The sequence below is a fragment of the Columba livia genome, chromosome 6 (genome assembly GCF_036013475.1).
Source record: "Columba livia isolate bColLiv1 breed racing homer chromosome 6, bColLiv1.pat.W.v2, whole genome shotgun sequence".
NCBI classification, from domain to species: Eukaryota; Metazoa; Chordata; class Aves; order Columbiformes; family Columbidae; genus Columba; species Columba livia.
The window spans coordinates 8290779-8318760 of NC_088607.1; the positions used below are offsets into that span (position 1 = coordinate 8290779).

General features: G+C 38.1%; 1 protein-coding gene across 6 annotated transcripts in view; it reads right to left on the reverse strand.

Annotated features, from left to right (window-relative positions):
- ATRNL1 (attractin like 1) overlaps nucleotides 1-27982 on the reverse strand; it is a 488569-nt gene that overhangs the window by 76681 nt on the left and 383906 nt on the right. Inside the window, exon 28 of one of the 6 annotated variants that reach the window (XM_065066924.1) lies at nucleotides 17093-19028. The exons of 3 other annotated variants lie outside the window; for them this stretch is intronic. In XM_065066924.1, the coding sequence (XP_064922996.1) occupies nucleotides 18969-19028 (60 nt within the window). In that variant the 3' untranslated portion in view covers nucleotides 17093-18968. Of the gene's footprint in view, nucleotides 1-17092; nucleotides 19029-27982 lie in introns of those variants that run through there. 2 more of the 6 variants (XM_065066925.1, XR_010473421.1) reach the window with 2 other exon arrangements.

The following is a 27982-nucleotide window of genomic DNA, read 5'->3' on the forward strand; positions in this document are numbered from 1 at the left end:
AGTATGAGATTAACAGGCTGGTGAGTTAAATTTTATGTAAGCAGGATATGTTTCTCCTACCTCTTAACCATCTTGTCCCAGTTCTCTCTGGAAGACTAGGTCTGTTGCAGGAAAAATGAGTACGATTTCTCTCCCAAGGAGAAGTTGGTTGTTTGTTTGTGTTTGTTTTTTTCTTTACATTTTTTAATCAGTTCTTTGTCTTCCTTGACCTAAAAAACCCCTCAACTTTACCAGTGAAGAAAACCAGAACTCAGAAGTAACTCCTCTCAGTACTTATTTACAGAAATGTATAAAGCACTACAAGCTTCAAAGCCCCTTGGCATTCCCTCACTTTTTCACTTTTCTGCCATTAGAAGCAGGTTCCTAGGTAGTGCTGTTTTGGCAGTGATTGCATAATGCAGACACATTTAAGTAAGGAAATAAATTAGGCACAGTCTATCATAATAACCTTCAGTTACGAGTGAAATAATTAAGTTTTTATTGGTCTGGGACATGCTGGAACAGAAAATGTAGAAATGGAAAGGTATCACTTTCCATGAGGTTTTTGGAATCATAAAGCCTTCTACAATGTCATCTTATTGAAGTTTCATTATTTTTTAAGACATTCTAAGAAATCAAGTGCATTTTTTTTTTCAATTCCTTAAAAAGTTTAAAGGTTAATTTCTGTCCCTCCCCATAAATGTCCAGGAATCTATGTACATGACTCCGAAAAAGAATAAATGCCTAATTCTTCCTTCTTTGATGAGATATAACCCCCAGTCTTACCTTTCTTATAATTTTGAAGGGAATGATAAGAGAAGTCAAACAGCTAGAGTAGATTAATAAACAAATTAGTTACAATGATGGGAAGGTTCACGTTCTCAGACCCTCCTATTTACGCCGCTCATGCTACATATATGTGTATAATGATATGGTGGGTATTTTTACCTGAACTTTCTAGATAATGAAAGGGGAAGGATAAAACTGTTACGCAGTATCAAGATCTTGCATTGGTCTATTTTTTGTGACACTTACAGTTCCTCCAGTTCCCAGAGACTTGGACAACCAATATCTGCTGCATAATACAACTGCTTTTGCCAATAGAACAAAGCATAACAGTTTGTTAGTGCAAGTTGTAACCAAGAGTCAAGAGAAACAAATACAGTTTCAATCTGTATATAAATCAGTAGGTTGCTCAGTTTTACTAGCGCCAGACCTAAGAAAACAAGCGTATGTACAAGGGAAAGCCCATACATACGGATGGGTAAACCTGCCATCAAAGGGACAGATGTTCATCAAGGATATTCAGACACTACAGAGATTGTGAATGAAGATTTGCAGCAGAAAAGAGGCAGTGCTTAAAAGGAACAAGATTATCAGTCACAGAGGCAGCAAGAGGTAGATGGGAGCTGGGGAAACTGCTCAAGAAGACCTATGTGGTAGGGCAGGAAAAAGTCTTGAGAGGAACTACTCTCATTGATGAGGACATGTTTAATCACAGCGATGGTTGACAAAGAAGCAGCTTGGACACCAGGCTACCCAATATGGTGAAAGAACCAATGCAGTGAGTAGAATAAGGCAAAAAATGGATGCTGAGGAGATAAACCCAGGTGAATAGCCTTTATCTACCGGTTAAAAAAACAAAACAAAAAACCAGTACAATCAAAAGCATCCAGTCCTTTAACTTGCTTATTACATCTACAATATGCCCCAACAGGTTAATGCACTTCCTCTCAATAAGCGTATTAAAGCAAAAGAAAAGGAAGATGGAACAATAAATTCACTCATATAGATATGATACAAAATTACTTATAATAGCTGCTGATGTACTTGTGTAAATGACTGTTGCCATGCTATAGAGTAATTAAAAGGAGAAAGGGAGAAGGTGCTACCAAAATTTTGCATTTCTTGCAAGGTCATTTCTGAAAATTGCTACTATAATCCAGGTAAGATTACAGTCCTTAATTTTGTTTTTGTTGGTTTTATTTTGTTGTTTGTTTGGTTGGGGGTTTTGTTTGTTTTGCTAGTTTGTTCACATTTTCTTATTTATGGACAATACTCGGATCAGTTTTATTTAACTCTTTCTCTCAGACAAAATGATGTGCCATCTAAAAATATTAACGTAAATTTCACTGTAAGAGGATTAAAACCAAAGTAGATTTTACCAAATTAATTTAGGTAAGTACATGAGATAAATAAATCAGCACCCTTCAACTCTCAGAAAGCACTTCAAGCAATTTCTAGTCATTAAAAATACTTTTAGTTCCAACATTTTGGCTCTTAGAACAGTCTTAATGGTTATATGACAGTATGTTCTACTACTGGCTGCATGGCTTTTATTGCATGCCCCGATCTATTTGATGATCATGGCAGCTTTTTAGAGAACTACAAAGAAAAGCTGAAATAATGAATTATTTTTCAGACAAGTCTAATAAATGCATTAATCAAAAATACCATAAATGCCAGAAGCTCTCATAAATCCTACATTTTATATATTCCTCTTTCTGAACATTAAGCCAATGGAAGAACAATCCTGAAAGGGGGGAAAAAAAAGTGCGTAATCCAAAAAAGAGAATAAAAGCACTGCACATGCATTTACAAAATCTCACCAAATTATTTATCTGATCTCATCTACTGATTTATGAACTATTACTATTCTCCCATGACTTGTTTTCTGACAGCTTGTAAACATCTCATATAGATAAATATGATTATATTTGATTTCTGGTTAGATTATAAGGTGTTCTCATATGACAAGATACAGTCAATTATTTTCCTGTTGTGCTACTATTATGAAATATTAGTGGGTTTTAATAAACTTCTATCAGAATAAGAATCACTCCCCAATCCATTTTCCAGTGACTTACAAATGACTGATCCTGAGACAACAAGGAGATGTTTCAGAGTGCAACTTGAAATGTATCTATTAAACTTACAATAATTTTCCTTTTTCTGGTGACATTTTTTAAGAATAAAAGTGATTTGACCTTCTTTCCATCAACTTCTAAAGCTTTCTTGAAGAAAAAAAGTCCTCACTGGTAAGTGTGGAGAATATAACTACACATAACATTGTGGATTCGTTAGCAAGAACTCATTGTGCATTTTTATGAGGTTCCAAGAATATTACGTCGGAAGGTGAAATTATAGAGCTGTCAGTTTATGTCTGTTGGATCTTGTACTGATGTTAGTATGATGTTATGAAGTTTCAGGAATTCTTTGTGGGGTTTCCATAGAGCTGTGCTGAAGCTTTGTTCTACCTATGGTGCACACACCTGCTAATTTGCTTCACTTTCTAACTGAAAGCACTGAATTAAATAAATAAAAAAAATAATAATAAACCAGTAAAAGATGTTAGATTCATAATACACAATTAAAAAGACGGAGCTTTGTAGCACAAATCAGAGAAAGATTTCCAGAACCCTTGGTAACAGTGGTGCATTAGATAGCCATAAGTTACCAATTGACTGGAGCATACAGTAGCTATTGTTTCTCTTACAGTATGTTCCTCCTGCAAATATATATGTATATACATATATATAACTATATGTGTGTATATATATATATATATATAAATACAGACAGATAGATATTTTAAACCTTAGAGATTTCACAGAATTCTTCAATGACTTTCATACCCAGAGAAGAGTTTAGTAATTCTAAATGCATGATTCTTGGTGTAAAATGTGAAATCTATAAAAAAAATTCCTTGGAGTACTTTTAGGAGTACCAGTGTGATGCTTGTTACAGTGCTGTTCTAGTGCAATAGCATCAAAAGATATCCCCAGTCCTTCCATTTCAAAAGAGTGATAATGAATGCTTCTTTACAGTTCCCTGTTTTGTAGAATAACCAATGGCAAAAATTGTCACCATACACTTGATGCTTCATCAAACTTCCAACAGAGCTCATTTTATATACTTGTACTTTTTTTCAAAATGTGTAAATTTCGTAATTTTACTTTTAATTAACAATTAAAAGTTCATGAAGTTCAACAAGGCCAAGTACAAGGTCCTGCACATGGGTCATGGCAATGTCAAGTAGAAATACAGGCTGGGTGGAGAATGGATTGAGAGCAGCCTTGAGTAGAGCTTGGGGTAGTGTTTGATAAAAATCAGAATGAAGCGGCAATGTGCACTCGCAGCCCAGAAAGCCAACTGCATATTGGGCTTCATCGAAGGAAACATGACCCGCAGGTCAAGGGGGGTGATTCTCCCCCTCTACTTTGCTCTCATGAGACCCCAGCTGGAGTATTGCATTCAGCTCTGGGGTCCCCAGCATAAGAAAGACATAGACCTGTTGGATCAAGTTCAGAGAAGGCCACGAATATGATCAGAGGGACGGAACAGCTCTCCTGTGAAAACAGGCTGCGAGAGTTGGGGTTGTTCAGCCTGGAGGAGAGAACACTCTGAGAAGACCTTATAGCAGCCTTCCAGTACCTAAAGGGGAGGTACAAGAAAGCTGGAAAGGGACTTTTTACAAGGGCATGTAGTAATAGGACAAGGGGTAACGGCTTTAACCTGGAAGAGAGCAGATTTAGATGAGATATAAGGAACAAATTCTTCCCCATGAAGGTGGTGAAGCACTGCAACAGGCTGCCCAGAGAAGCTGTGGATGCCCCATCCCTGGCAGTGTCCAAGACCAGGCTGGACAGGGCTTTGAGCAACCTGGTCTAGTGGAAGGTGTCCCTGTCCATGACAGGGGGTTGGAACTAGATGGCCTTTAAGGTCCCTTCCAACTCAAACCATTTTACAATTAAATCATTTCCCTATATATTTCCCACTATTAATATAACAAATAAAAAGGAAGATTTCCCCCAACCAGTCTTTTTCACTAGTATAGGTTTAATCTTCTAACAAGTGACTCTGATAAGGCAAATTTTTAGCTAGTCTTTGAAAAGAAACATAGCATCTATTGAATTTTACTTTTTTCCACATTTTGTTGAAGCATCAGTATGGAAGATTAGGGTCTGAGAATTCAGGGAACACTGTAATTTGACTATTGCATTATGTTCTCAAGTAAAAAAGTCTGTATTCATTACTTGAACAGTTGCATCCATACTTTATTAAGATTTGATGGATTTAGAGTGACAGGATCAATATGTCAGGAGAAATTCATGCATCAAGGGGCAATTTCAAACAAAAATTTGCCTCTGAATTCATTACAATCTTGAGCATGATGTTTTTTCCCAATGTATGTCCAACTGCATGTTTTTCTGAGGAACAATGACTAACCAGAAAAGCAGCTTGGCTTCACAGATCAAATTCAGGGCCTCTGTCAGTTGAGAGATGAAATGCTATGCTTTTGGTCAGTACAACCTATGTTTATAGGGACTTTTCAACTCAAGCTTCAACTCCTGTACCTGCTACAACAGCAGTTCCAATGGGATACAATCCTTTCAAGCTGAGATTTATTTCACTTCATTCTAATTAACTGGATTGCTATCTATTCATACACATCTGGTAACATAAGACACCAAAAAATAAAAAAGAAGAGGTTTCTGTCATCATATCATCATCTGCAGAAAAAGCCATGATGCTGTCTAAACACAATGTGCTGTCAAAGATTTAAAATGTCAGAGGAAGACGGTGAATCAGACCATCAGATTGAAAGAGAGTGACATGAATTAGGAAAAGGGGATTAATGTACATTGCAGAGTTAACTGAACGCTGCTTAGATTATCAGAGAGAATCCAGCATTTAATTTTGAATAATACAATACAAATAGATAATAGACAAGCTCATATATAGAGAGAGAGACTGCAGCATTAGCCTGAAGAGCAAAACATACACTTAAAAACATAAATCATTACACTAGATGCAATATTGACCAAATTACTATGAAAATTCAGTTTCAATTTCCAATGAAATGAACAAATTAAGTGGGTTATTGTCAAACTTGGAGGATGAATACATAATGAAGTGTGTTATAATATTACTTGTAATTTTGTAATATTTTTTCCAAAAGCATTGCAGGAAAGAACAGAGTAAATTTTTATACCAATTTCATTGATCTTGGAAGAAAAATAAAAAGGCAGCAGTATCATAGGGTTATCACTAATTACTTTAAATCTCAGGAGGTGCAGGGCAAGAATTAGAAGCAGCCTATCATAATCACATTGTAACTTCTTATATGAATGGAGCAACTTTATATATAGAAGCAATATGCGAATCTTGAAAAGAAAAACTGAGGAAGAGAGGAACCAAGAGAGAGATTTTGGTTTTTACTTAAAATGAGTCAGTATTTTGCTCTGATGTCAGCTTATTTTGTTCTAACAGATCTCTAGCTAACGCAGGGGGAAAGGTTTCACACTACTGAGTTTAATATCACCTGACTGGATCAATCTCAGTAAATTTTGCTGAAAAAGTCTCTGCTCTGCCACTTAATTATTCTGTGACTCTCATCAAGTAACCTCACCTCTGTGTGTTGCTATTTCCTTCCTCATTTCTACTCAACTATAAAGCAAAAATTTTAGGGTAAAGAATCTTCTTATGACAAGCTTGCACTGTGTAGCCCAGTGGGAATTCTGATTTGACTTGGGACTGCAATGTGTGTAATAACCCAAAAAAAGAATAACCAGAGTTCATGGAATTACACAGCCACAAAGATACAAAAAAAGCAATGAGAGAAAAGAACTAATACATTAATCTGATTTTAAAAATCAAATGACAAAATCTGGATTGTGCTGTAAGTGGTGCTGAATAAATGCACTTTGCTGAAAAACTAATTTATTATTTGATTATTCCTATAAGCAGGCATGCAGGTTCTTAATGATCATGTCCTTCCAAGACGACACAGGATAACTTGACTTTTTTTTTATTCTAAGGACATTAGCCTCACCAATATCTGTCCCAGATGGAGGTCTGGTGGCAGATGTCTGCTTGTATGCAGAGATTATTGATCTCTGAAATCTGAGCTCCATATTAAAGACACTGAAGATTAACCTTTCTTTTTGGGTGAGAAAATAAGCTCTCTTTCAGAAACAGAAAAAAAAAAAAAAAAAGAAAAAGAAAAAAAAAGAGAAAAAAAGAGAAAAGACCACCAAACAAACACAAGCAGCAACAACAAAAATCCACAAAACAAAACCAAGAAACACCACCAACAAGACTTTAAACTATTTTGGCCCTAATGCTCAATAGAACTTACTCCTACCAACTTCCCTTTGATAATAAAAAGCTTCACTGTCATCCTACAGAGGGTTCAGGCTAAAGAGTACCGTTTTTTACCTGAAACCTTAGGAAAGCTTTACTTAAAATTTGCGTTTTCATAAACAGATTCCCAGCAGGATCAGAAGTACAGTTTTCTGCCTCGGGCCTCTTGGAATTTAGAAAATCTAAAAGGTCTGCTGTTTCTTACAGCAACATTTCTAACTCATCGCTCCTTATTTTACTCATCCTATCTTTAAATCTGGCACACATCAAGTTGCTGTGAAGGGGCTGCCATGAGATCATGCAAAACGCACCAGTGATGCTTAATGCGTGCAATGGCAGAGGTACAGGAAATAGCTAATTTCTCATTTTCTGCCTCTTCCTCTCTTTCCTGTTAAAATTCTAATTATATGGAAAAAATTGCATTTTACTGACATTGTGTCAAGTAGTCATAACTGTTACCCAATGTACGTGTTTGACTCTGGTTCCCAAATAATAATGTTAATGAGATAACACAAAGCAGAGGGAGTGTGGGCTGCCAAGCCTGTGCAGCAAGCTAGAGCAAAATTTCTAATGCAAATGATTTCTTCCTGGACACAACTGCATTTGATTTAAAGATTTCTTAGCAGCCTCATTTTCAAGCTATATCATCCAACACAGTGCTTATGTCATCAGCATTTTGCACAACTTGCTTTCTGCCAATGAAAGTCTCTCTTTGAAATGTTATTACAAGAACTAATCCTATTTGCACCTATGACTGTAAAACTCTGCCTCATGATAGAAATACATGGAGAGATCCAAATAGACAAAATGCTGAGTACTAGGGAGGTCAGCACTGAACTGGGTAGCATCTCTGAAAGTAATTTCACACTACTGGGGAAAAAAAAGTTTTAAAAATAACAGCGTCACGATAGGAATTAAACCCATATCAACAGGCCACTTCACATGTTCCTTCAACACCGACTTGTGCCAGACTCCATATTTTCAAAAATAGTTTTCAACTACTCACCTCTCTCAAACAGCAGCGCTTATATTAGTTATCTTGGGAAGTTATTCTACCATATTGCACTATTATACCCAACGTGCACCTTTCCTCCTCAATAAGAGTGTGATTTGCCCTTTTAACATCTTTGGATTTAACTGTAGCATCATCCTCCATTCTTTCACTGAGGAAAATAACTAAAGCAGATCTTACTGGACAAAACTAAACTCACATCAGAGTTTAATTTCTAAAATAAACACAAAAAATTATATTGCTTCTTATTCTACTTTAATCATATCCACACCAAATGCCTTCAGGTTAACTAGTTTAAAGAAAAACAAAAAAAGGATTTGTAGTAATTGCACAATCTGCTGGGCTCTTGGTAATTCTGTCTCTAATGGCACTTGGAGGTCCCTTGGCTCCTAGAATTCTGTGCAGACATCAGGGACGAGATTAAGGGATGTAGTCCTGTTGGTGAGAATGCAAAACTGAAAGGAATCAGCTACTTGTCATCCTTTTCAGTTGTTTTATACATGGAGGGTCAAAAGAACAAACTGCAAGTTGCATAGTATTTGCATTCTGTAATGAACTGCTGGAGGCAATTGGGATGTTGTAATGGTAAAGACAACCTAAACAAAACATAATTTAAAAACTTTTTTGATTGTGTTGCTTTAATACTGCAGTTAACCCCAGAGACACAGAAGACAGACCTGTTCTGACAATGCCTTTCCAACGGCCTTTTCATCCTTGAAGATGCATACTGTGTGTCAGGCAGTTTGTTAGTATCTATGTTCTCTTTTCTGATTTACAATTAATTTATTTTCTCTCCAGGTAGGTTAATGTATTAATAACAGGCATTATGATGTTCTGTATCCTCCTCTTCCTCTTGCTATATGATCCATTTCAACATTCGGTAACCACTGGGATTTTGCAACCACCGTCTCTGGGGTTCCTTCTATCAAACTTTGCATTACATAGGCAGGAGCTGCACCCCTTTGTGTAGGGTAAAATTCAGCACTAAAAGCAGAAATTACATTTGTTTCTTACACATGAATAATAAAAAAATAATTACATAATTAATATTGCAGTGCTTTTCCTTCTACTATGGCTGAATTTTCCCAGATTCAATGATTACTTGGGAGATAAAGTGAATTTAGCTAAAATAAAAACCAACCAAACAAAAGCCACAACCAACCAACCGAAACACACCACACCTCAAACAGTTATCACCCTCCACACTCCAAACAAAAATGGATGAGCTAAACAAAACAAACTCCCCCTCACTCCCCCAAGCTGTATAATTTAGAATTTTAAGTATTGTGCTTTATTTCACTTTTGAGTAGGTTTCTCTGAAAGCAACAATGATTTCCCTCCAGAAGTCTTTACTAACAATTTTTGTTTGTTTTCGGTATTGCCAAATAATCATATTCTACTCCAGAATTTCCATGAGGAACTGCTCTGGACAAAATACTTATCTTTCACTGCTCTCCCTGGAAATGAAACAAGATGCTGCCTACAAGTGGCCACTTCCCTCTCCTGCAGTTCTCAGTGAAGATGTTTCTCCCTCTCCTCAAAGCACAGGAGACCGCCAGCTAAGGGCAATGGAAGAAAAATCGAAGGTACCAACCTTTCCAAAGGAGGACAAATCCTCATGAGCTTTCAGACAGGCCAGATTTTTTTATATTTTAGCCTTTCCTGACATATTTCTGACTCATCTGTTTAAGACTGACATGACTGCCGAGCACAGGAAGCATTCCTGATTTGCCTCACAGGAACTTGACAATAAAAGGAATTAAAATGCAGGATTGAACAGGGCATAACTGGGGAAAAAGGGAATGACACACTAGAAATACTCTGTAAAGCACTAAGAACATAAACCCACATTTTACATGTAGATATAATTTTTGTATTGCAGGATGAATGTAATACACAGAATGCGAAACTATTTTCCTTTGATTGAAGTTATTAACAATAATTGTGTATCAGCTTTTATTTTTAGCAACGATGACCTCAGAACCTTAATCTTCTTTTTTTCTGCAGCTTTATAGTGTAAGCCAAGACAATTGAACCTTTTTAGTAGTAGCGCTGGGTGCTCAGAGAGGAACTCTCAAGTACTATTATCCCCAATACCATCAAACACACTATAATTTGTGCTGTGTATAGCAGTTTTGAAATGTGTCATGGAGATGGAGTGATTCATACTTTTTACTTTTCTTGACAATAGATGTTAATATTTTCTGGTATTTAGAGTGTCAGCTTTTTGACAACTTACATTGCATTTTGGCTTTGGGGTTTTTTTTGTGTTATCTGAAAACTAAATTGCATGACTTGGTACAAAATAAAGCCTATCACTTGACTACCACTTCTAGCCTCTCTTCTTGTGGATACTTTTCACAAAGTAAATACCTTGTGAGGAGACAATGAAAACCTGGGGGGAGAGAAGGAAGGGAAGGAGGTGAAGGAGAAAAATGGCAAAAAATTAGGATCATGAAAACATCTGGATCTCAACATGAACAATGAATTTTGAAGATTATGTTCTTGGGGGGCAGGGAATATCTAATTTATGATCATTTAAAAACACTTAACATCTTGTTTTCAGAGATATTCACATCTATGACAATCCTGCTAAGCAAGTACTAGATACAAGCTAAATCATAAAACAACAAAAGGTCTTCCTCTGGCATCCTACTTGAGAATATTCAAAATTAATGCTGAAATTGCTGGAGTAATACCGAAAAATTTGGTAGAAGCTTCAACGGAATGGAATTTCTGTGGACATACAATTTCCCCAATCAACTTCAGAGTACCTTTGAAGGCCCCATGCAAAGCCTCCAGGTAGCCTCGACAGTCCAGTCCACAAAAAGGGCTGCAGAGCTGACCCTGGCAACTACAGGCCTGTCAGCCTGACCTCGGTGCCTGCAGGGTTATGGAGCAGATCATCCTGAATGGAATCACACAGCACCTTCAGGATGGACAAGGGATCAGACCCAGCCAGCATGGGTTTAGGAGGGGCAGGTCCTGTCTGACCAACCTGATCTCCTTTTATGATCAGGTGACCCAGCTGGTGGATGAAGGGAAAGCCGTGGATGTGGTCTATGTGGACTTCAGCAAGGCCTTTGACACTGTCTCCCATAATATACTCTTGCAAAAGCTGGTAGCCCATGGCTTGGACAAGTGTACTCTACGCTGGGTTAAGAACTGGCTGGAGGGCCGGGCCCAGAGAGTGCTGGTGAATGGGGCTGCATCCAGCCGGCGGCCAGTCACTAGTGGTGTTCCCCAGGGGTCAGTGTTGGGTCCAGTCCTGTTTAACATCTTTATTGATGATTTAGATGAGGGGATTGAGACCATCATCAGCAAATTTGCTGATGACACCAAGTTGGGAGGGAGTGTCGACCTGCTGGAAGGCAGGAGGGCTCTGCAGAGGGATCTGGATAGACTGGAAAAATGGGCTGATTCCAATGGGATGAAGTTCAATAAGGCCAAATGCCGGGTGCTGCACTTTGGTCACAACAACCCCCTGCAGCGCTCCAGGCTGGGCGCAGAGTGGCTGGAGAGCAGTCAGACAGAAAGGGACCTGGGGGTACTAATTGACAGGAAGCTCAACATGAGCCAACAGTGTGCCCAGGTGGCCAAGAAGGCCAACGGTATCCTGTCCTGCATCCAAAATAGCGTGGTCAGCAAGACAAGGGCAGTGATCCTTCCCCTGTACTCTGCATTGGTGAGGCCACACTGGAGTATTGTGTTCAGTTCTGGGCCCCTCAGTTCAGGAAAGACATTGAAGTGCTGGAGCGGGTCCAGAGAAGAGCAACACGACTGGTGAAGGGACTTGAACATAAGACCTTTGAGGAGAGGCTGAGGGAGCTGGGGTTGTTTAGTCTAGAGAAGAGGAGGCTTAGAGGTGAGCTCATCACTCTCTATAACTACCTGAAGGGAAGTTATAGCCAGGTGGGGATTGGTCTCTTCTCCCAGGCAGTTAGCAATAGGACAAGGGGGCATGGGCTTAAACTCTACCAGGGGAAATTTAGGCTGGATATTAGAAAGAAATTCTTTACAGAGAGAGTGGTCAGGCATTGGAATGGCTGCCCAGGGAGGTAGTGGACTCGCCGTCCCTAGAGGTTTTTAAACTGAGATTGGACATGGCACTTAGTGCCATGATCTAGTAAACAGACTGGAGTTGAACCAAGGGTTGGACTCGATGATCTCTGAGGTCTTTTCCAACCCAGTCGATTCTGTGATTCTGTGACTGTACTTCAAAAAGAAAAATTAAACAAAACTACAATATTCATGTCTTAGTCATGGTCTTTTAAAAATTATGTTTTACCCTCTTGCTTGGAAGTGGCAGTATGGAACAACTCAGGTTTTAGGCTCTGAAGCATATAGCTTTTTGGAAGTATTTTTGAAGAGCAACGGAATACAAAAGTTCATACAAAGGAGGAAGTATCAAAACATGACACTTCTAATACGGAGGAGGTAGCATGGCGTGTTATAAAGCTCAACACGCAAAGAAGAATTACAGACTTATTTCAGAACTACAGGATGGCCTCATATACCCTAAAGGAATCCAGCTTCAAAGCTGCCTGTGACATGCCAAGTGCATGTTGGACAACAGAAGAAAGGGACAACGAAACCAGCCGAACCACTCTGTTTGGTACCAGTGTCAAGACTGTTTTATGGTTAAAGCTTTCCCTCTATAAAGTGTCTAGGAGCAAATCACCTCTTTCAGGCTCTTAAAAAACTGTTACTGTGATGAAGGAAAATAATTTTCTAAGTCCCAAAGGAAAATTATCCTCTGCAGATTCTTTTTACACTCTCTCCTTTATCCCATATCATGCAGCAACAGCAATTAATGCAAGCATAATGGTTCTACCTATCAGAAGCAGGAATACTGGACATTTATGAATAAAAGGTAATAATGTGACCACATTTACAGTAACAGATTTCCACAATAAATACACAACAAGGTAAAAAAACAGACCCAACATTCTCAGGAAGGGAGAGAGACATAACAGGAGAAAAGAATAATTACCACAAACAAAATTGTCACCTGGTAATATCTCTGATACCTCCTATCTAACAACTGAGGTTGTAAAAGTGAAGCTAAAGAGATGAAATGTAAGTAATAGCACTACTTGGAAGAACAACCCACAGATACTCATTAGACAAGGTCAAAATCACAGGATAGGGCTAAATGAAAGGCCTGGATTTCCCAGAAAGACAAAAGTGGGTTGAGCATGCAGTTCCAGATACGGGGGGAGAGGTAAAAAAACAAAGTTTAGTAAGATCTGATAGATCAGTGACTACCACATAGCTCCAAGAATTTAAAGGTGTTACTGCCCAGAGCAGGAAAAACCTCTAGACCATTTCTGAAAGTATAGAAAACAACTGAAAATTTATGTACTTAAAGCATGTCCTCATGTCTGGAAGAGTGCCTGTAAAACATGCAGCAATTTGAAAACAGCCTCATGTCTGACAATAGCAGGGTCTGTAGCACTTGAAGATTTTATTAACCATGTCCACTAACAAGAACTCTGAAGAATAAGATGTTACAATGGAAATACTGATGGTACATTAACATTCTTAGACACCTAACTCTGCAAAATCAATTCTGTAATTTGTCTAATTTACAGAAAAATCCCTAGAATTGCCCAAGGGAGTTGTTCTGTCCAGGTTTAAGCTCATTCAGCGTCTGACATTCTATGTTTGTAATTCAGCAGTGGTGGAGATGACGCTGTAGGTACCACGCCAGCTTCATGCAATAGTGGAGTTCTACCTAGTGAAAATCCTGTGGATGCACATGATTATTTGGGCACAGGCACCACAGGAAAGGCAGCTGAAGGAAGGGGAAATGGAAGATAAAGGAAAGAGCTGAGCCTTTTAAAGGGTCTCAAGTCATTATAGAATCAGCCAGGAGAATTAAGTACCTGCAAAGGCTGCAGGGGTTGATGCATTCCACCTAACCCAGATATCTTCCTCCTTCTGGTGATTAAGGAGTACCCAATAGAAAACAAAAGCTTCATGTACCTACTTGAAATCCAGGCAAAACTGCCTTTTTTTTTTGAGCAGGGGTGGCACTGCTGTAGGTCTGGCTCTCAGCTGTCACCTCACAAGGAGCACATCCCAGACACCAGCCTCAGGACCACCTTCCACACCACTGCCAAGCCCTGGACAGCAGGAGGCAAGGCCTGGTTCAGCTGAGAGGAAACTAGGAGTTTGCTCCTGTCCTGGATTTGTTAAAAACAAGCTTTTCTTTCAGTGAATTTGCCTGTCAGCTAAAGCCTTCATATTATCTGCATTTTCCTGGAGAACCAGACACATGTTTTGGTAAACCTAGCAATGGAATGCAAACTTATTGATAATCATGGATGGACATCTTGCGAGAGGGGCGACGAGAAACAAGTGACCAAGAAACTGACCAACTGTGTATAACATTCCATTCACGTGAATACTTTATATAAAAGTGGGAGATCACGAGGATCTCGTCCCTTTTTTTTCCTTCTGCTTATGGCTGACATTAGGAGAAGACCTTGCGAGTCATCCTTGCAAACTGAGGCCTAGTGACAGACTGAATCCAGCTCCGGTTGGCTGCAGAGTCTAATCCAGGACTTTGGGTGCTGGCTCTGCAGTTGCTGAGATTTTCAAGATTGGTTTTGTATATTTTGTATTATTTTCTCTATTCTTATTAGTAGCATTACTAAAACATGATTAATTTTTCCAACTCTCTTCTCTCTGTCCTTCTTTCCCTCCCGATCACCTGTCGTTAGTGGAAAAAGGGGAGAGGGAGGGGCAAAAAGGGGAAGTGGCGGGGGGAGAGGAGGTTAACAATACATCTGCCAGGGGTTTATTGTCACCCTGAAATCTAAACCCTCAAAAGCTCCATGCACGTATGTTCCAGCATCTCAGAATTTTATTTGTCTCTCATTAAATAAAACAAACAAAAACCAACTGACCAACCAAAAAAAAGTCCCAGAAGCAAATCATGTGACTCTTTTCTTCCCAGCAGAATTTACCACCCTAACTTCTACCAGGAGATTCTCTGCTGCTGCTGGGCTTCTGTGCACTGGCAATTACAGTGGCCCAGCATCAAATAAGGGAATATATCACGCTCATACAACATAATATATTGACATGACAGCTGTGGCCCTTTTCTGACACCTAGAGTTAAACCCTTCAGACTGAAAGGGACCTGGAACCCAAATATTTCTGTGTAAATGTTTCAACAATTAAAGACAAAAGTCCAAAGTAACATCATGCCTTGGAACTTACAGTTCTGACCTGTAAAGCTAAAAACTGCTGCAGTTTTTTTCTAACAGTCTCCCACCTACACAAAAGCACCCATCTGCCTCAAAAGGCATTTCTGAAATCCCACAGACACAAGGTTACCTATAACAAAGTTAACTATAACATTTGTCATACATGTCCTCTGATGCCAGCAGCTTGAGCTGCAGTTGCTTTAGGCTCCATTTTCATAATTTTCTTCAAGTGCCACTTCTGCGGCAAAAGTTTAATCTCACTTTTCTACAATAACTACTACTATTTGTGGTATTATGGTCTCCGTACCTGACTCATCCTGCATTAAAAAAGGGCAAAACTTCCTCATTCAATAATTCTTGCACCGGGCTCAGCTGCTTGCTCTTGAGGCAGCTCTTCTTTCAGAAAGATATGCAGTTTTGATCAAAGACTTCCACTAATGGAAAATCTATCATATTCCCTGAATGATGCATTCCAATAATAAAATACTTTGGCTTCTTAAAATGGGCATCATCTTTCCTGATCAAATTCCCTGACTTTCAGGCTCAGCATCTTGTTATGCTTTGTCTTCATGATAAATGAATCCCCAATACCAAGCATCTACTCTCTGTGGAGTAGATATGTCACCCTTTACACTTTTCTTTGACAAAGAAAAACAAACAGAAGAAAACAGAAGTGAAAAGAAAGCCCCCATATGAATCTGTTTAAGGTTGGCTCAATGTTTTTAACAAAAGATGAGTTCAGGTCTTATCTTGAATACAAAATAGAATTTTTCTACATCCAAATCAAAAGTCAAGCACAGAGGCTTGGATTTGAAGGAAGACAGAGGGAGATCCATTCCCTACCACCCCTCTACAAAAGAAAATAAGAGGGAAGACTACCTAATAGAAGTTGTTTCCTGTGTCCTTTCTACATTAAGATAGACCTGTCAGAGGTGATTGAAGTAAAGAACTTCTATGAACATGCACAAAAGGGAAAATCCTCACACAGCTTTAAAACTAGAAATCACCCTCTAAAGTTCCTTTATATCATAAATTCATAGTGCATTTAATTAGTTGAGTATTAGTAAATAAGCATGGTGAATTTCTACCAAAGTTAGAGGAAACCACACTAGTGACCAAGGAAGTGGAACACACAACATTTTCCCCATTGAAGATTTACCAACAAAGCAGTGATACTGATGCTTAACATGCAACAAAAAAAAAAGTGTAAGAGGAATTCCTAGGATCTTGTGGCTTAATCCTGACCTTTTGGGTGTAGCAACAGATCTTTAATAGAGTGTGGTAGCTCTAGCAACAGAACAAAGCACTAAGCTGAACTGAAAGCCACATACCTAACCAGAAAAGTTTGCTGGTTTATATTATATCTTCTGTGAAGCATCTCAAACAATCACACAGAAAACAAAATGGCTCTGCAATAACAGCGCATACTCTCCTACTGACCCAGAAATAGATGTAGCCCCAAACTTAGGGAGGCTTGCACAACCACACCCTATGTGACATGGAAGAAATATAAAAATCAGAAATGCTGACCAATTTTAATGGTGGCCAAAGGAGAGAAAAAAAATTAAGTCACATAGCTATTCTAAGTTAACACACAACTGACTTGATCTCCTTTGGGGGCATGACCACTGAAAAAACACATTGTTTTGGTCAAGCCAGATATTTCTTTCAGTTCTTTGTCTCTCACTAGAGAAACACCCAGGGCCTCTTTGCCATACACACTACTCAATAGCAAAGCATTGGTAAAGGTTTCATTTATTAGGGCAGTAACAAAACACCATTAGTACATTAATAATCAATTGTAAACAATGGAGTTGAACTGTCCAGCATATAGATATCTGAAGTTCTAGCCATAGCTTTCTTAAGGTATACACACATTTCAACAGTCTCAATATATTATTTTCTAGTTGGAAGCAGGTTATATTAACACCTTGCACACACACATACATATCTCAATATTAATTATTTTATATTAATCAGCTCAGCACAGAGACCCTGCAGTAACTGACACTTCCGACAGTCATGCACAATTTTTACCATCAATTAAGGCCAAGTAAGGAGTCAGGGGGGAAAGATGAGACACAGGGAGATGCAAGGACAAAATACAAGCAAGCAAAATCATTGAAGACAAGCTAGTGTCTCCCAGTTCTTCAGGTCAAAAGCTAATTGTTGTTGAGACAGTGTCCATATTATCATTCAGAAAAGTCTATTTCTTGGCTAAAAACAGCTTATAGAACTATGTTTGTAAAGCTAAATGGGGTGAGAGGGCAAGAGGAAATAACTGTTGAAGAAAAACTTTCAGAAGTCATAGAGGACATTTAGGAGGAGTAAACTAATACATCCTCATCTGATAAGGCTAGGCTTACCTAGGCTGCCCTGGTGCAGGATGCTTTTTTTGATTAAATAGTTTCTGTTCAAGTCTGTCCTTCGAGAAGTCTGTCTGGTGACTATACAGAAATACTGTAAATGTCTGAATTCTGACACACCTATTGAGTAAGCATAGTTGGCACAAAAGGTTCCAAGGTGTGGAACTGGGTATGAAAACACAAGAACTACAGAATTCTAACCAGGACAGTGAAAATCACTATGCCTCTCTCCATGTGGATTGATTCCAGGAGAGATAAAAGCAAAGTAAGCTCTTGAACTTTGTTACAGAATTTCTCTCTGTGTAGTCATCATTTTTTGACAGAATTACTTAGGTAATTTTGGTAGAATTACTTAAGTAACTAATGTTAGCTAATGTGTCTTTGTACAGACATGCTTCGAAGGCCAACCTTACCAAACACTGTTGCATGAAATCTGTGATTCAAATTGTATTCTAAAAGGCTAAGCAGATTCAGTCTAGCAGAACTACGTTTTATTACAAAGTGAAAATAAGGACACTTCAAGAAGTGAAATAGTTAAACATATAATCAAGTTTCAAGTATATTGAATATTTAGTAAGGAAACTTACAAAGTCACTAGATGTCTTCCTATTGACTTCACATAGTTCAATATGTTAGACTAAGAAATCCATCCGAATGCCCACATAGCCATGGCTGACCTTATTGCGAATGTCAGTTCATTGACTCACTTAGCGAACTCTTGCCATTTTAAACTTAGACAAGTTATTAACCATGAAGAAAAACAAAGATTATTACTTAACTACCTGTTCAGCTGCAGGTACAAGCATCATATTATAATCTGATGAACCAAGCATAATAAATATTCTCTTTTTAGCTACACATGATATACAAAAATCCCAGAGGTGCTAATTTCACTACAGAAAGTACGCAATGCAAATTTGCTAATATAATTTGCAAATAGAAAGCAGAAAAATATAAAAATGTGTGAGAGGCTTTTGGGAAACCGTAGGAAACTGGTAATGGGTACAAGGCATGTGACATTCTGCAGTAATGAGGCAGGCTGGCTGCGTGCCAGTGTCAGCCACTGGAATCACACCCTGCAAGAATTCAGCTGCAAATCTTTGTTTCCTTTATGTCTTTCATATCTTTGCAATTTTCAAGGCAAAAGGCAAAGACAAAGTCTTTCAGCTGGAGTTCTTTCATCCAAGAACATTCTTCATCCAAGGCCAAAGGTTCACCACATCCTAAAAGGCCTTTGGATCTGCATGTTCAGTCATCTTCATCCAAATGTATTTCTTTGGGAGCATTATTCAGTCCTTGTGATCGATCCTAAAAGAACACCAATAAAAACTTCATTCCTTCAAATACAATCTTCAATGGTCTTATCACTAGGACCACTGCATGAGAGTATTGTGTCAAAAGTTGCAAAATGGTGATTCAGAGACACTCAATTAAAACCACAGCACATTGAAACCCTTCTCCTATAGTTTTTGAGGTTTTGGTCAATCCTTTAAATAACGGTTTCCAAGATGAAATAGAGTTTCTAGAAAACCACACACATATGAACACAATATTTTTCACTTGTGTTTCCAGCAGTTTAGGAAGACTACCTACTAGCTTTCCATGGACAATATCTCTAAAGTGATAAAAAACTGTGATGGAACACCCTACCTGTATACTACAGTGCTACAAAGTGTTTTGAATATGAAATTCTAGAATATGAGGAGGTTCCTGTATCCACTGAAATTACTTTACTGGAGTAGGGAAAAGCAGAGTTTCCTCTGTGAGGAAACAAGACAGTTATTTAACAGTCCATGATAATGTAATAGGAAGTAAAAAATAACCCCTCCAATTGCAACTTACGATTGCCTAAAAAAAAAAAAAACTAAAAAAAAAAAAGGAAAATAAAAGGCAAAACTGTCAGCTAATCTTGGTTTCAAAACCAATCCCACCACTCTCTAACTTGGTCATCAGTATTCCACACCATCTATCTTGCTTAACTTTCCTCCATCTCTTTTCTTTCTCTTCTGGTAGCCTCTCTTCACTGCCTTCTCTTCAGGTCATCAATCCCCTCTATGATTTTACCCTATGCCTTTCTCCTTCTGAATTGTTCATGACTCGTTTTGGTCTCCGTAGTCTCTCTACCAGTTTTGGGTCTCCTGCCCCTTTTCAACCCATTGCTCCACAGTCACTTCCAGTTCCTCTTTGCCTTCATTATTTTGCAGTACTTGCTTCACATCTTGCTTTCACCTGAAAACTAGCCATTTCCTATCTTCTCAATTGTTTTTTTTTGGCATGCTCCCAAATTTCTGCTATTGCACCATCCTGCTGAACAACTGGGTCACAAACTGTTTCTAGAATAAGAGACCAATCCTGCCTTGCTTCAATACTGTAACAAGACTAAGTTGGAGGTGCACTGATCTTCAGCATAATTTTAAAAGCACAAAACCTTCTCTCTCTAAGCAGCGCTGTCAGTTCTCATCCTTTTATTACAGTACTTGAAATAAATTTATTACTAACAAATCTGCAGCTTCTGAAGGAAATACATAAGAAACCTCTCTCAAAAGAAAATATCAAGTTTTGATGGTTACAAGCAAAGCACGAAACACGTTCCTGTCTTAATTTAGTGAATCACACGTGAGAAAGGGTATAATTCAACCCTAATATTTTAGTCTTACTATTTTTAAGCTACCTGTATAACTACTAGCATTCTGACTCAAAAGAACAGGCATAAACCCCACCTGAACAGAAGAGCAGACTGTGTAACAGCTTCAGTCCACACCTGATTTGAACTGTTCCAAGTTAATACTACACACTGTAAGGTCAGAATATTAAGGGAAGGGAAGAAAAAAAAAAAGAGAGCTAATCTCAAGCAGTCGCCACACGAATGCCGTTAAAATGTCACTCATTACACTGAAGTTGTAATGGTGTCTCAGTAACTTCTATTCAATTTTGGATGGAAATGGCCAGAAGTGACAAGTGTTTGGTACTTAGCAGATTTGAAACCAGTAGCAAATGGAGGAAAAGCTCAATTTTCCTCATCAGTTTGAGATTTGTTCCTATCAAAGTAATTTCTTGATCTCAAATTAGTAGCTGTTTCCCCTGTAATGGGAAATGGACAGGTCAGATAAAGAATACTAATGAGGTTTACTTTTTCCTTGGATGGAATGTAATCAATATTCCTCCTTAATTATCTCAAAGCAATATGATGGGAAAGGAAAAAGGGTTGTAGCTCTTTTACTCCACTCAACCTCCAAAAAACCTTTAATTGCTGTGTTTTATATTTTCTAGAATTAATATAGTTAAATTGCCCTCAGGACTTTTCTGTGATGGTCCTATCTAGTTTTTCAATGTAAGAGTAGAAAGGATTAAAATTTTGGCTAAAAATTATTTGACATCCATCTTCTAACATAAATTATACCCCCCTCCTACCACTAGGCTATGTTTGCATAACTGGCTTAATTACTTTAAATGAGATATTTCTCCATCAGTTCTGTGTTGAGGTAAATGCAAAGATACTGATAGATTTAGAAATCAAATCCTTTATAATATTAACTTTTTGAAAGATGTTAACAAGACATATAAGACATATTAGCTGAAACAGAAGCTTCCTATTGACTCTCTATTCTGCCTCCAAGGCCTGACTAAAGCAGATCTCAGACTTTAAATCTGATAAAACTCAGAAGGGATTTGGTTTGTAAAAAAAAAAAAAAAGAAAAAAAAAAAAAGAAAAACACTCTAGGCATCAAAGTTTATTAATTCTTTAGTGTCCTCTGTTCTTTAGCTTTTAATGTGTAAACTAGATTTCTGTGCACCAGAGTCAATAAACAACTTCTAGCTGAAAGGGGACAATGAAACAAGGTACCATGTATCTTCTTGTAAAAGCAAACATCAAACTTGTTTTGACATCAAGAAAAACGTTAAAAGAGAAATTAAGGTAGAGTGTGCCAGCAACAGCCTGGAGGAAGACTGAAAGCAAAATGAGCGAGTGTGCTCTTAGGTCAATTTTTCCTAAGAAAGTTCATGTCTATCAGATCTTGGACCTAGTATATTATGCAATTAAGGATCATTTTCTGGATGTTCAGGCCTTCCCAAATTTATCCATAAACAGAACTAAGATATTACTTTCTGTTCTGGCACCTGACAGTAGGCAGTCCTACTTTTCCCCTGCTGACTTCTGAAAAATGCAGTACAAAAAAAATAATAACGTACCAGCAGTGAGCTTGGTGCTGGTTCAATGTTTTCCCTGCAGTGGCGAAATACCATGAAGTGCTTGGAAGCACTCAAGCAATTTTCTCAGTGTTCAGTTCTCAGCACTGAAGCTTGCTGTGGGTCAAGTCAATGCTAAGACAAATCTAAGCTGTACAGCTGTTGAAATACTTAAGCCACACCGGATTTTAAAGTGATGTCATAGCAATGCAGTTATTACTTGCCTGCCACAGGATCTGCTGATGGCAGTCGAAGTTCTTATTCATCAAGGGGCCCCAATAATTGAAACAATCCATCTGCTCTATGTACTTTTTCTGCCTCTACTGTGATTACTTACTGCCTTATGATATTTGCCAGTGATGTCATGCTTAGCCAAGCAATTGGTGGCCTGTTAGATCTCCTGAGAACTGCACTGCACTCCTCTGATGGTGCATAGGTAACTAAAATAATCCACCTGTTCTAAGCTTTCCCTTTGCAAAACATGATGGGACATGATATTTGGCAGTGACTGTCATAACTGATCAAGCAATAGCCAGACTCGTGCATATTTCCTGAAAGCTGCTGCTGTTTTTCATCACAAATTCCAGATAATTGAAATAATTGACCTGCTCTAGGGCCCTGCTTTGACTCTAGCACTTTCTGCATGGGACATTTGCCTGTTGTCATATTTGTTTAAGAGCTGCAGCAGGAAGAGGTTTTGATTACTTTTTCACAAGATGTCATAGCATCACAAAGTGACATTATTTACACAGTTCATATTACTGAACTTCCAGATACTCTGCTTTCTGCGTTCACTCCACGACTCACAAGTACATGTGCTCTGCTGCATCTGTCCACGGGCTGGAAAGGTACAAGAAGAGGAAATGAGAGAAAGCATGCAAACTAAAGTTTCGCAACCAGGCCAATAATGGGAGTCTCATTACTGCTCCCATATAATGAGTGCCATATAATTTAAACACTCCAGTGCTCTGCCAGTTAAATGGACTTCTATTAAGTTTTTTTTTTTAGTAGTTAAGGAGCCTACAAATGTTTTACAGAGGACCAGGTACCCTGACTTAGGTTTTTTACCACTTGTTACATAGTTAAAGGACAGACTTGCCTGTTGATTGATATAAAGATTTTTAGAATAGTTCAATTAAGTGTACTAGCCATAAAAAGCTTTTATGTGTTCATCTACTGTTGTGAGAATAGGGGTATAGATCTTACTTGCAGTCAGATTATATTGCTCCTTTTTATTTGAGACACACAAAAATACCACATTCACTCACAAGATCACATCCCGCTCCTGAATTTACAGTATTCATCTCAAGGATGGACATTATGCTGTGTTCATTGCTCTGCTTAGCATCTGAACAGGTCACAGACTGACTGACAGTGACTGTAGAAGTCTAGCACATCCACAATAATCTTGCAAGTGTCAGTCAGAGATTTCCAGCACTTTCATTAAGATCTAACATTTCTGCAACTGTACTTTAAGGGATTCTATATTTTGCCCTGCACAAAGTACAGCATACAGAAGTACTTTTAGAAGACCTCTTATAACATACCATCCACCTCTAAAACATGCCAAACTTTCCTAAAGTCCGAGCCTTTCTTTGTCTGTAGCTTTTTATTTTCAGCTCTCTATCTTCAAACGGATAACACCGAAATGACTGAAGAGAAATGTTGTTTTTAAAGGGAGAAAGCCAATTAAATAAAATTTTGGATTTTATTTATTTTTTCTTTAATTTGGATGAAAACAAAACCCACCCAGAAAATTGCAGTGAACTGCTAAGAATAACAGAGTTTGCATGTGATAAAAGGAATACATATTCTCATTCTACATCAAGCTCCCCTTAGGAAAGAAAGTGCTAAGTGTCTCTTGATGAGAAAAGGTTTGATGTGTACTAGTATAAAGTCAGTTCTTGACATCCTGAAGAGATTTAAGCTTCCATCAAAAATGAGAGCCAGTACTTGCATATAGAAATATAGTGCATGTAGTCCCTTCCAGCCTTTACGTCTCAGTAGAATCACAGCACATGCAGCCCAAGCCCTACAGCACTACTTGCATGCTCTCCCCTCACTGAGAAATATCTTAATTATAAGCAAGAAGTAATTTAGTTGTAAAGTTTTAATTTTAACTTTATAGGGGAAAGTTTGTGTAGGAAGACTTGATGTACTACTCTGGTGAGTGAGTGAGTGTCAATCAACGCTTACTCAAAGTAAAGAGTCTACAGAAAGGACAGTCCTGTGTATATGCACACAGCTGTGGGGTGGTAGAAATCAACTTTTTGCTTTTTGATGAAATAGCTTTTTTTTTTTTTTTTTTTTTTACATGCATAGATGATAATTGAATGTAGGAATTCAAAAGGGTGACTTTACAGATAATTAGCCCTGACTAACAAAAGAAAACAATGCAGCTTTTTGTCAGCAGTGGGGTGTAATAATGAATCATTAATTATACTGGCAAGTCAATGAAAGGTCAGGAAACACAATATAAAGGAGGAAGAAAGTAGTCCGATACCCTGACAATGTTACTGTTAGAAAATGTAGCGCTTACATAGCACTCTTGGGATGAAGGAAATAATTTTCCATTTAAATCAGGTGAAAATATGGGGTCAGATTCAGATGTGACTTAAAACCACAAACATGAAATAAAACAAGGTGATGGGCCCTGATTGCTCCCAGTGCCAGGTCTTCTAGGAGGCAGATTTGCCATTTGTGATGCTATGCCCCACTGTGAATAAAGATGCTTTATTTGTACATTCTTATTTAACCCACCATTAAGAAAAAAAGGAAATCTTAGCTATGTTAGCAGCAAATAACATTTTTTCTTAAGAGAATTCACTTTTAGCTAGATTCTTCCCTGTTCACCAATTTGCTTTTCCCCCCATTGCTATATTCGCAGACCAATTTACTAGTGAATGAAAAATAGGAGCGAGTTTTGTGGCTTTTTAAGTGTATTCCAAATACCCTAGTAAATAAAAGACAGAATAACTTACATGATGTAATCTCTGCGTATACTGTTTTTCCTGATTCTTTCAATTTTTTCTTAATTGATTAGAAATACACATCCAACCTCCAAGGCCAAAAGCTTCTAAAGTAAAAAGCATGCAGTGTTCTAATGTTTATCACTAATGGAGTCGACCATGCCTCTTTGCCAGGATGAAAGAGGCTTGCAAATACATTCCAATACTGCTGTTTCCTTTTCCAAAGCAGGACTGAGACTTGGCAATGGGTGGAGGTGGGGGAAGTTGTGCCAAAGAACATCTCAGGGATGCACCTTTTCATTTGCAGGCTGGAACTGGCTGAGGTGATCTATTGGAAGGGGAATATCATGGTCTAAGTTGACAACATTCACTTTCTCAAGTTCAGGCTGCTCCTTCCACATGGGAAAGCTTAGGGTCTTGGAGACAGGGAGTTTGTCATTAAAAAACAATTTACCCCATCTCCTCATACTCAGATATATTCCTTTTCACTGCAAAAAGGAACACAAAATTCAGTTAAATACTGAAGTGATTAGAATGTTGACAAAGAACAGAAATACACTGGGGAAAAAATATTTTCATTTTTCTTTCCAGTTCAGTTGTGTACACACACAAACCTCCCTTGAAATACTAAATTCAAAGCCTGAAACTGTCTCCATTCCTCATGTTGTTTTGTCTTTTCACATAATTACAGAGAAATTGCTAATGGTCACACTGAACACTTAAATTAGATTTATCAATAGGGCAAATCAAACATTAACAGCAAGTTATGCTATGCAGGATACGTATTTCAATATAGCACTACACCAACAAAATTGGTAGCTTAAAGGCGAGCATTTAATTACATTAACATTTCGAAGAGGAGGTGAGAGGAAGAGCTGCAATAAGACTGTTTTTGAACAAACACTGATAAAAATATGAAGGAAATAATGTTGAAAGTTATATTAAACCAGAATAAGGAAATTTCCAACTCCTGGATTTTAACTTGGTGCAAAATGTAAGTACAAGTCAACTTGAAAATTATGTTAACCTCTCTTTTACTTTGTGTTTCTTTTTACAAATTAAGTTGTGGGTGTTGTTTTTTTTTTTTGACCTGTGGTTTTGTCTAACTGCACACCTCTTCTAATGGCTAATGCATCTTTCTTTTCAAGCCTCTCCAAGCCGCTACAGAAAAAGTTAGATACCATTCACTGTTTCCAGCCTTCTGCTTAGGCAGCAAATACTAGTCTTAGACAATGGTTATCTTGAGTAGCTATAGCATCATTAACTTGTCTCAAATGCCCCATTTTTAAAGATTGTTCTTGTTAGGAACAATTTCAGAAGAGAACAGAAGAGCTGAAAAGGGCTGAGTGTTTTAGATGAGGCTATTATAGTAAAATTGAGCATCCCAATCAAGTTCTCCGGTATCTAAACTGATTTATTGCATTCTAGCTCTTCTGTGTTAAAAGACATTTGACAAAAGGTATACATCTGAAATTTTGTAGTAGCTTTTCATGCTAAGCCTCCCCCATCTCCACGGGTCAGATTTCAATTTAGATTACACTATTTACTAGAAAAATTAAAAAATCTTCTGCCTCAGTTCTATAAGTATATATCAATGAGATGTGTCGAACATCTTACACATTCGATCTGCTAGATGGTAATTAATAGACAGTAGAGGCCATTTTGAGATAATCCTGTTTCTGAGGTTTCTGGCAGCAAAGAAAAAGATGTCTGGGAGACTCCTTCTAAGATAGCACAACTACCATACCAACTCTTGTTCAGATACATAGCCAGAGCCCCAGTCTTCCCTCCAGCTTCTACTCACAGTATCTCAGTTTACAGCGAGAAAACAGGCACCTGGATGACTTCAGCGTACCTTACACCTCCCTGAAGCAATGACTCATAAGATGAAAGTGATCTTATTTAATCAGTAAAATTATTGTACTGTATTCAGTTATTTAGTGACCAAATAAAGAAGGCACCTCCCACATCACACATATAATTATAAACTTCGAAAAAGTTTTCAAAAAAAAAAATTCATTCAGTACAAACTGCTGAAGAGAACCAGAGGTAACCAGAACAATTCACAAATGCTACTCAGGGACCTAAATAAAAGATACAATCCTCTTGATTGCCACCTAGACAAGACTAGAATTAGTTTTTAATTCTACAGTTCTCTCAGAAGCAACAAGTTCTACTCCTTTCCATGAATAAAGCATCCCTGGCTCGACAGCAAAAGCCAAATGTCTAGCCATGCTAATATAGGATAAGGTACAAAATTACAGTTCCATGGCCTTCATTCCACCAAAGAATTAACTTAAACAGATGCTTTCAGTGCCAATCAATGTTATGTTTTCAGGATCAGATTCTTTCAGACAGACATAGCAGCTTTCTACTTCCAAAAGAATACGTGAAATGGAGATGAGATCTGAGCTTCCTTATACACACAGCCTTGTTGCCACAAGATTCACAGAAGCGGGAGATGCAGATGCAGCTGCCTCTGACAAAGGGTGAATAAACTTTATGTCCCCACAAGTCGTCAATATCAACTAGACCATGGCCTAGTCTAAAAGGACATGCTTGCCATCAATTTCCCAAGCCCCTCACAACAACAAGAATTTAAATTGAACGCATTGACTTGAGGCAGGTCATTGCTTACTGCACTGTAAAACCCAGAGAAATCTGCATGACATCCAGCTTTGTCCATATATCACTCTGCCAGCCATGGACACATGAAGTCCTCTCCAAATATCAGCAGCTACAAAATCCAGCAGTACAGAACACTCCTCTAGGCTCCTAGATCTACTCTGGAAAAGGGGATTGAACACCATCACCCTGGTTAGTCCTGTTCCCCTCCTCCCCTGTCCCTCCACAGGTTGCCCAACTCAAAAAGTGATTAATTTTCACTACAGAATTGGTTATAGTCACCTTTTCAAAGTAAAATTCTGATGAATTTTGTGGTTATTGCTTTTAAGTGTTTGAGAATCCACACAAACCCAGCTCTACATCCCTGTAACTGATCTATATCAGACTCAATATTTATTTTTAATTTCATACTTTCAGCTTCAGTCCAATTCTTAAAAATACTCCAAAAGATATTTGGTGACAATGAGAACCCTGAAGAGA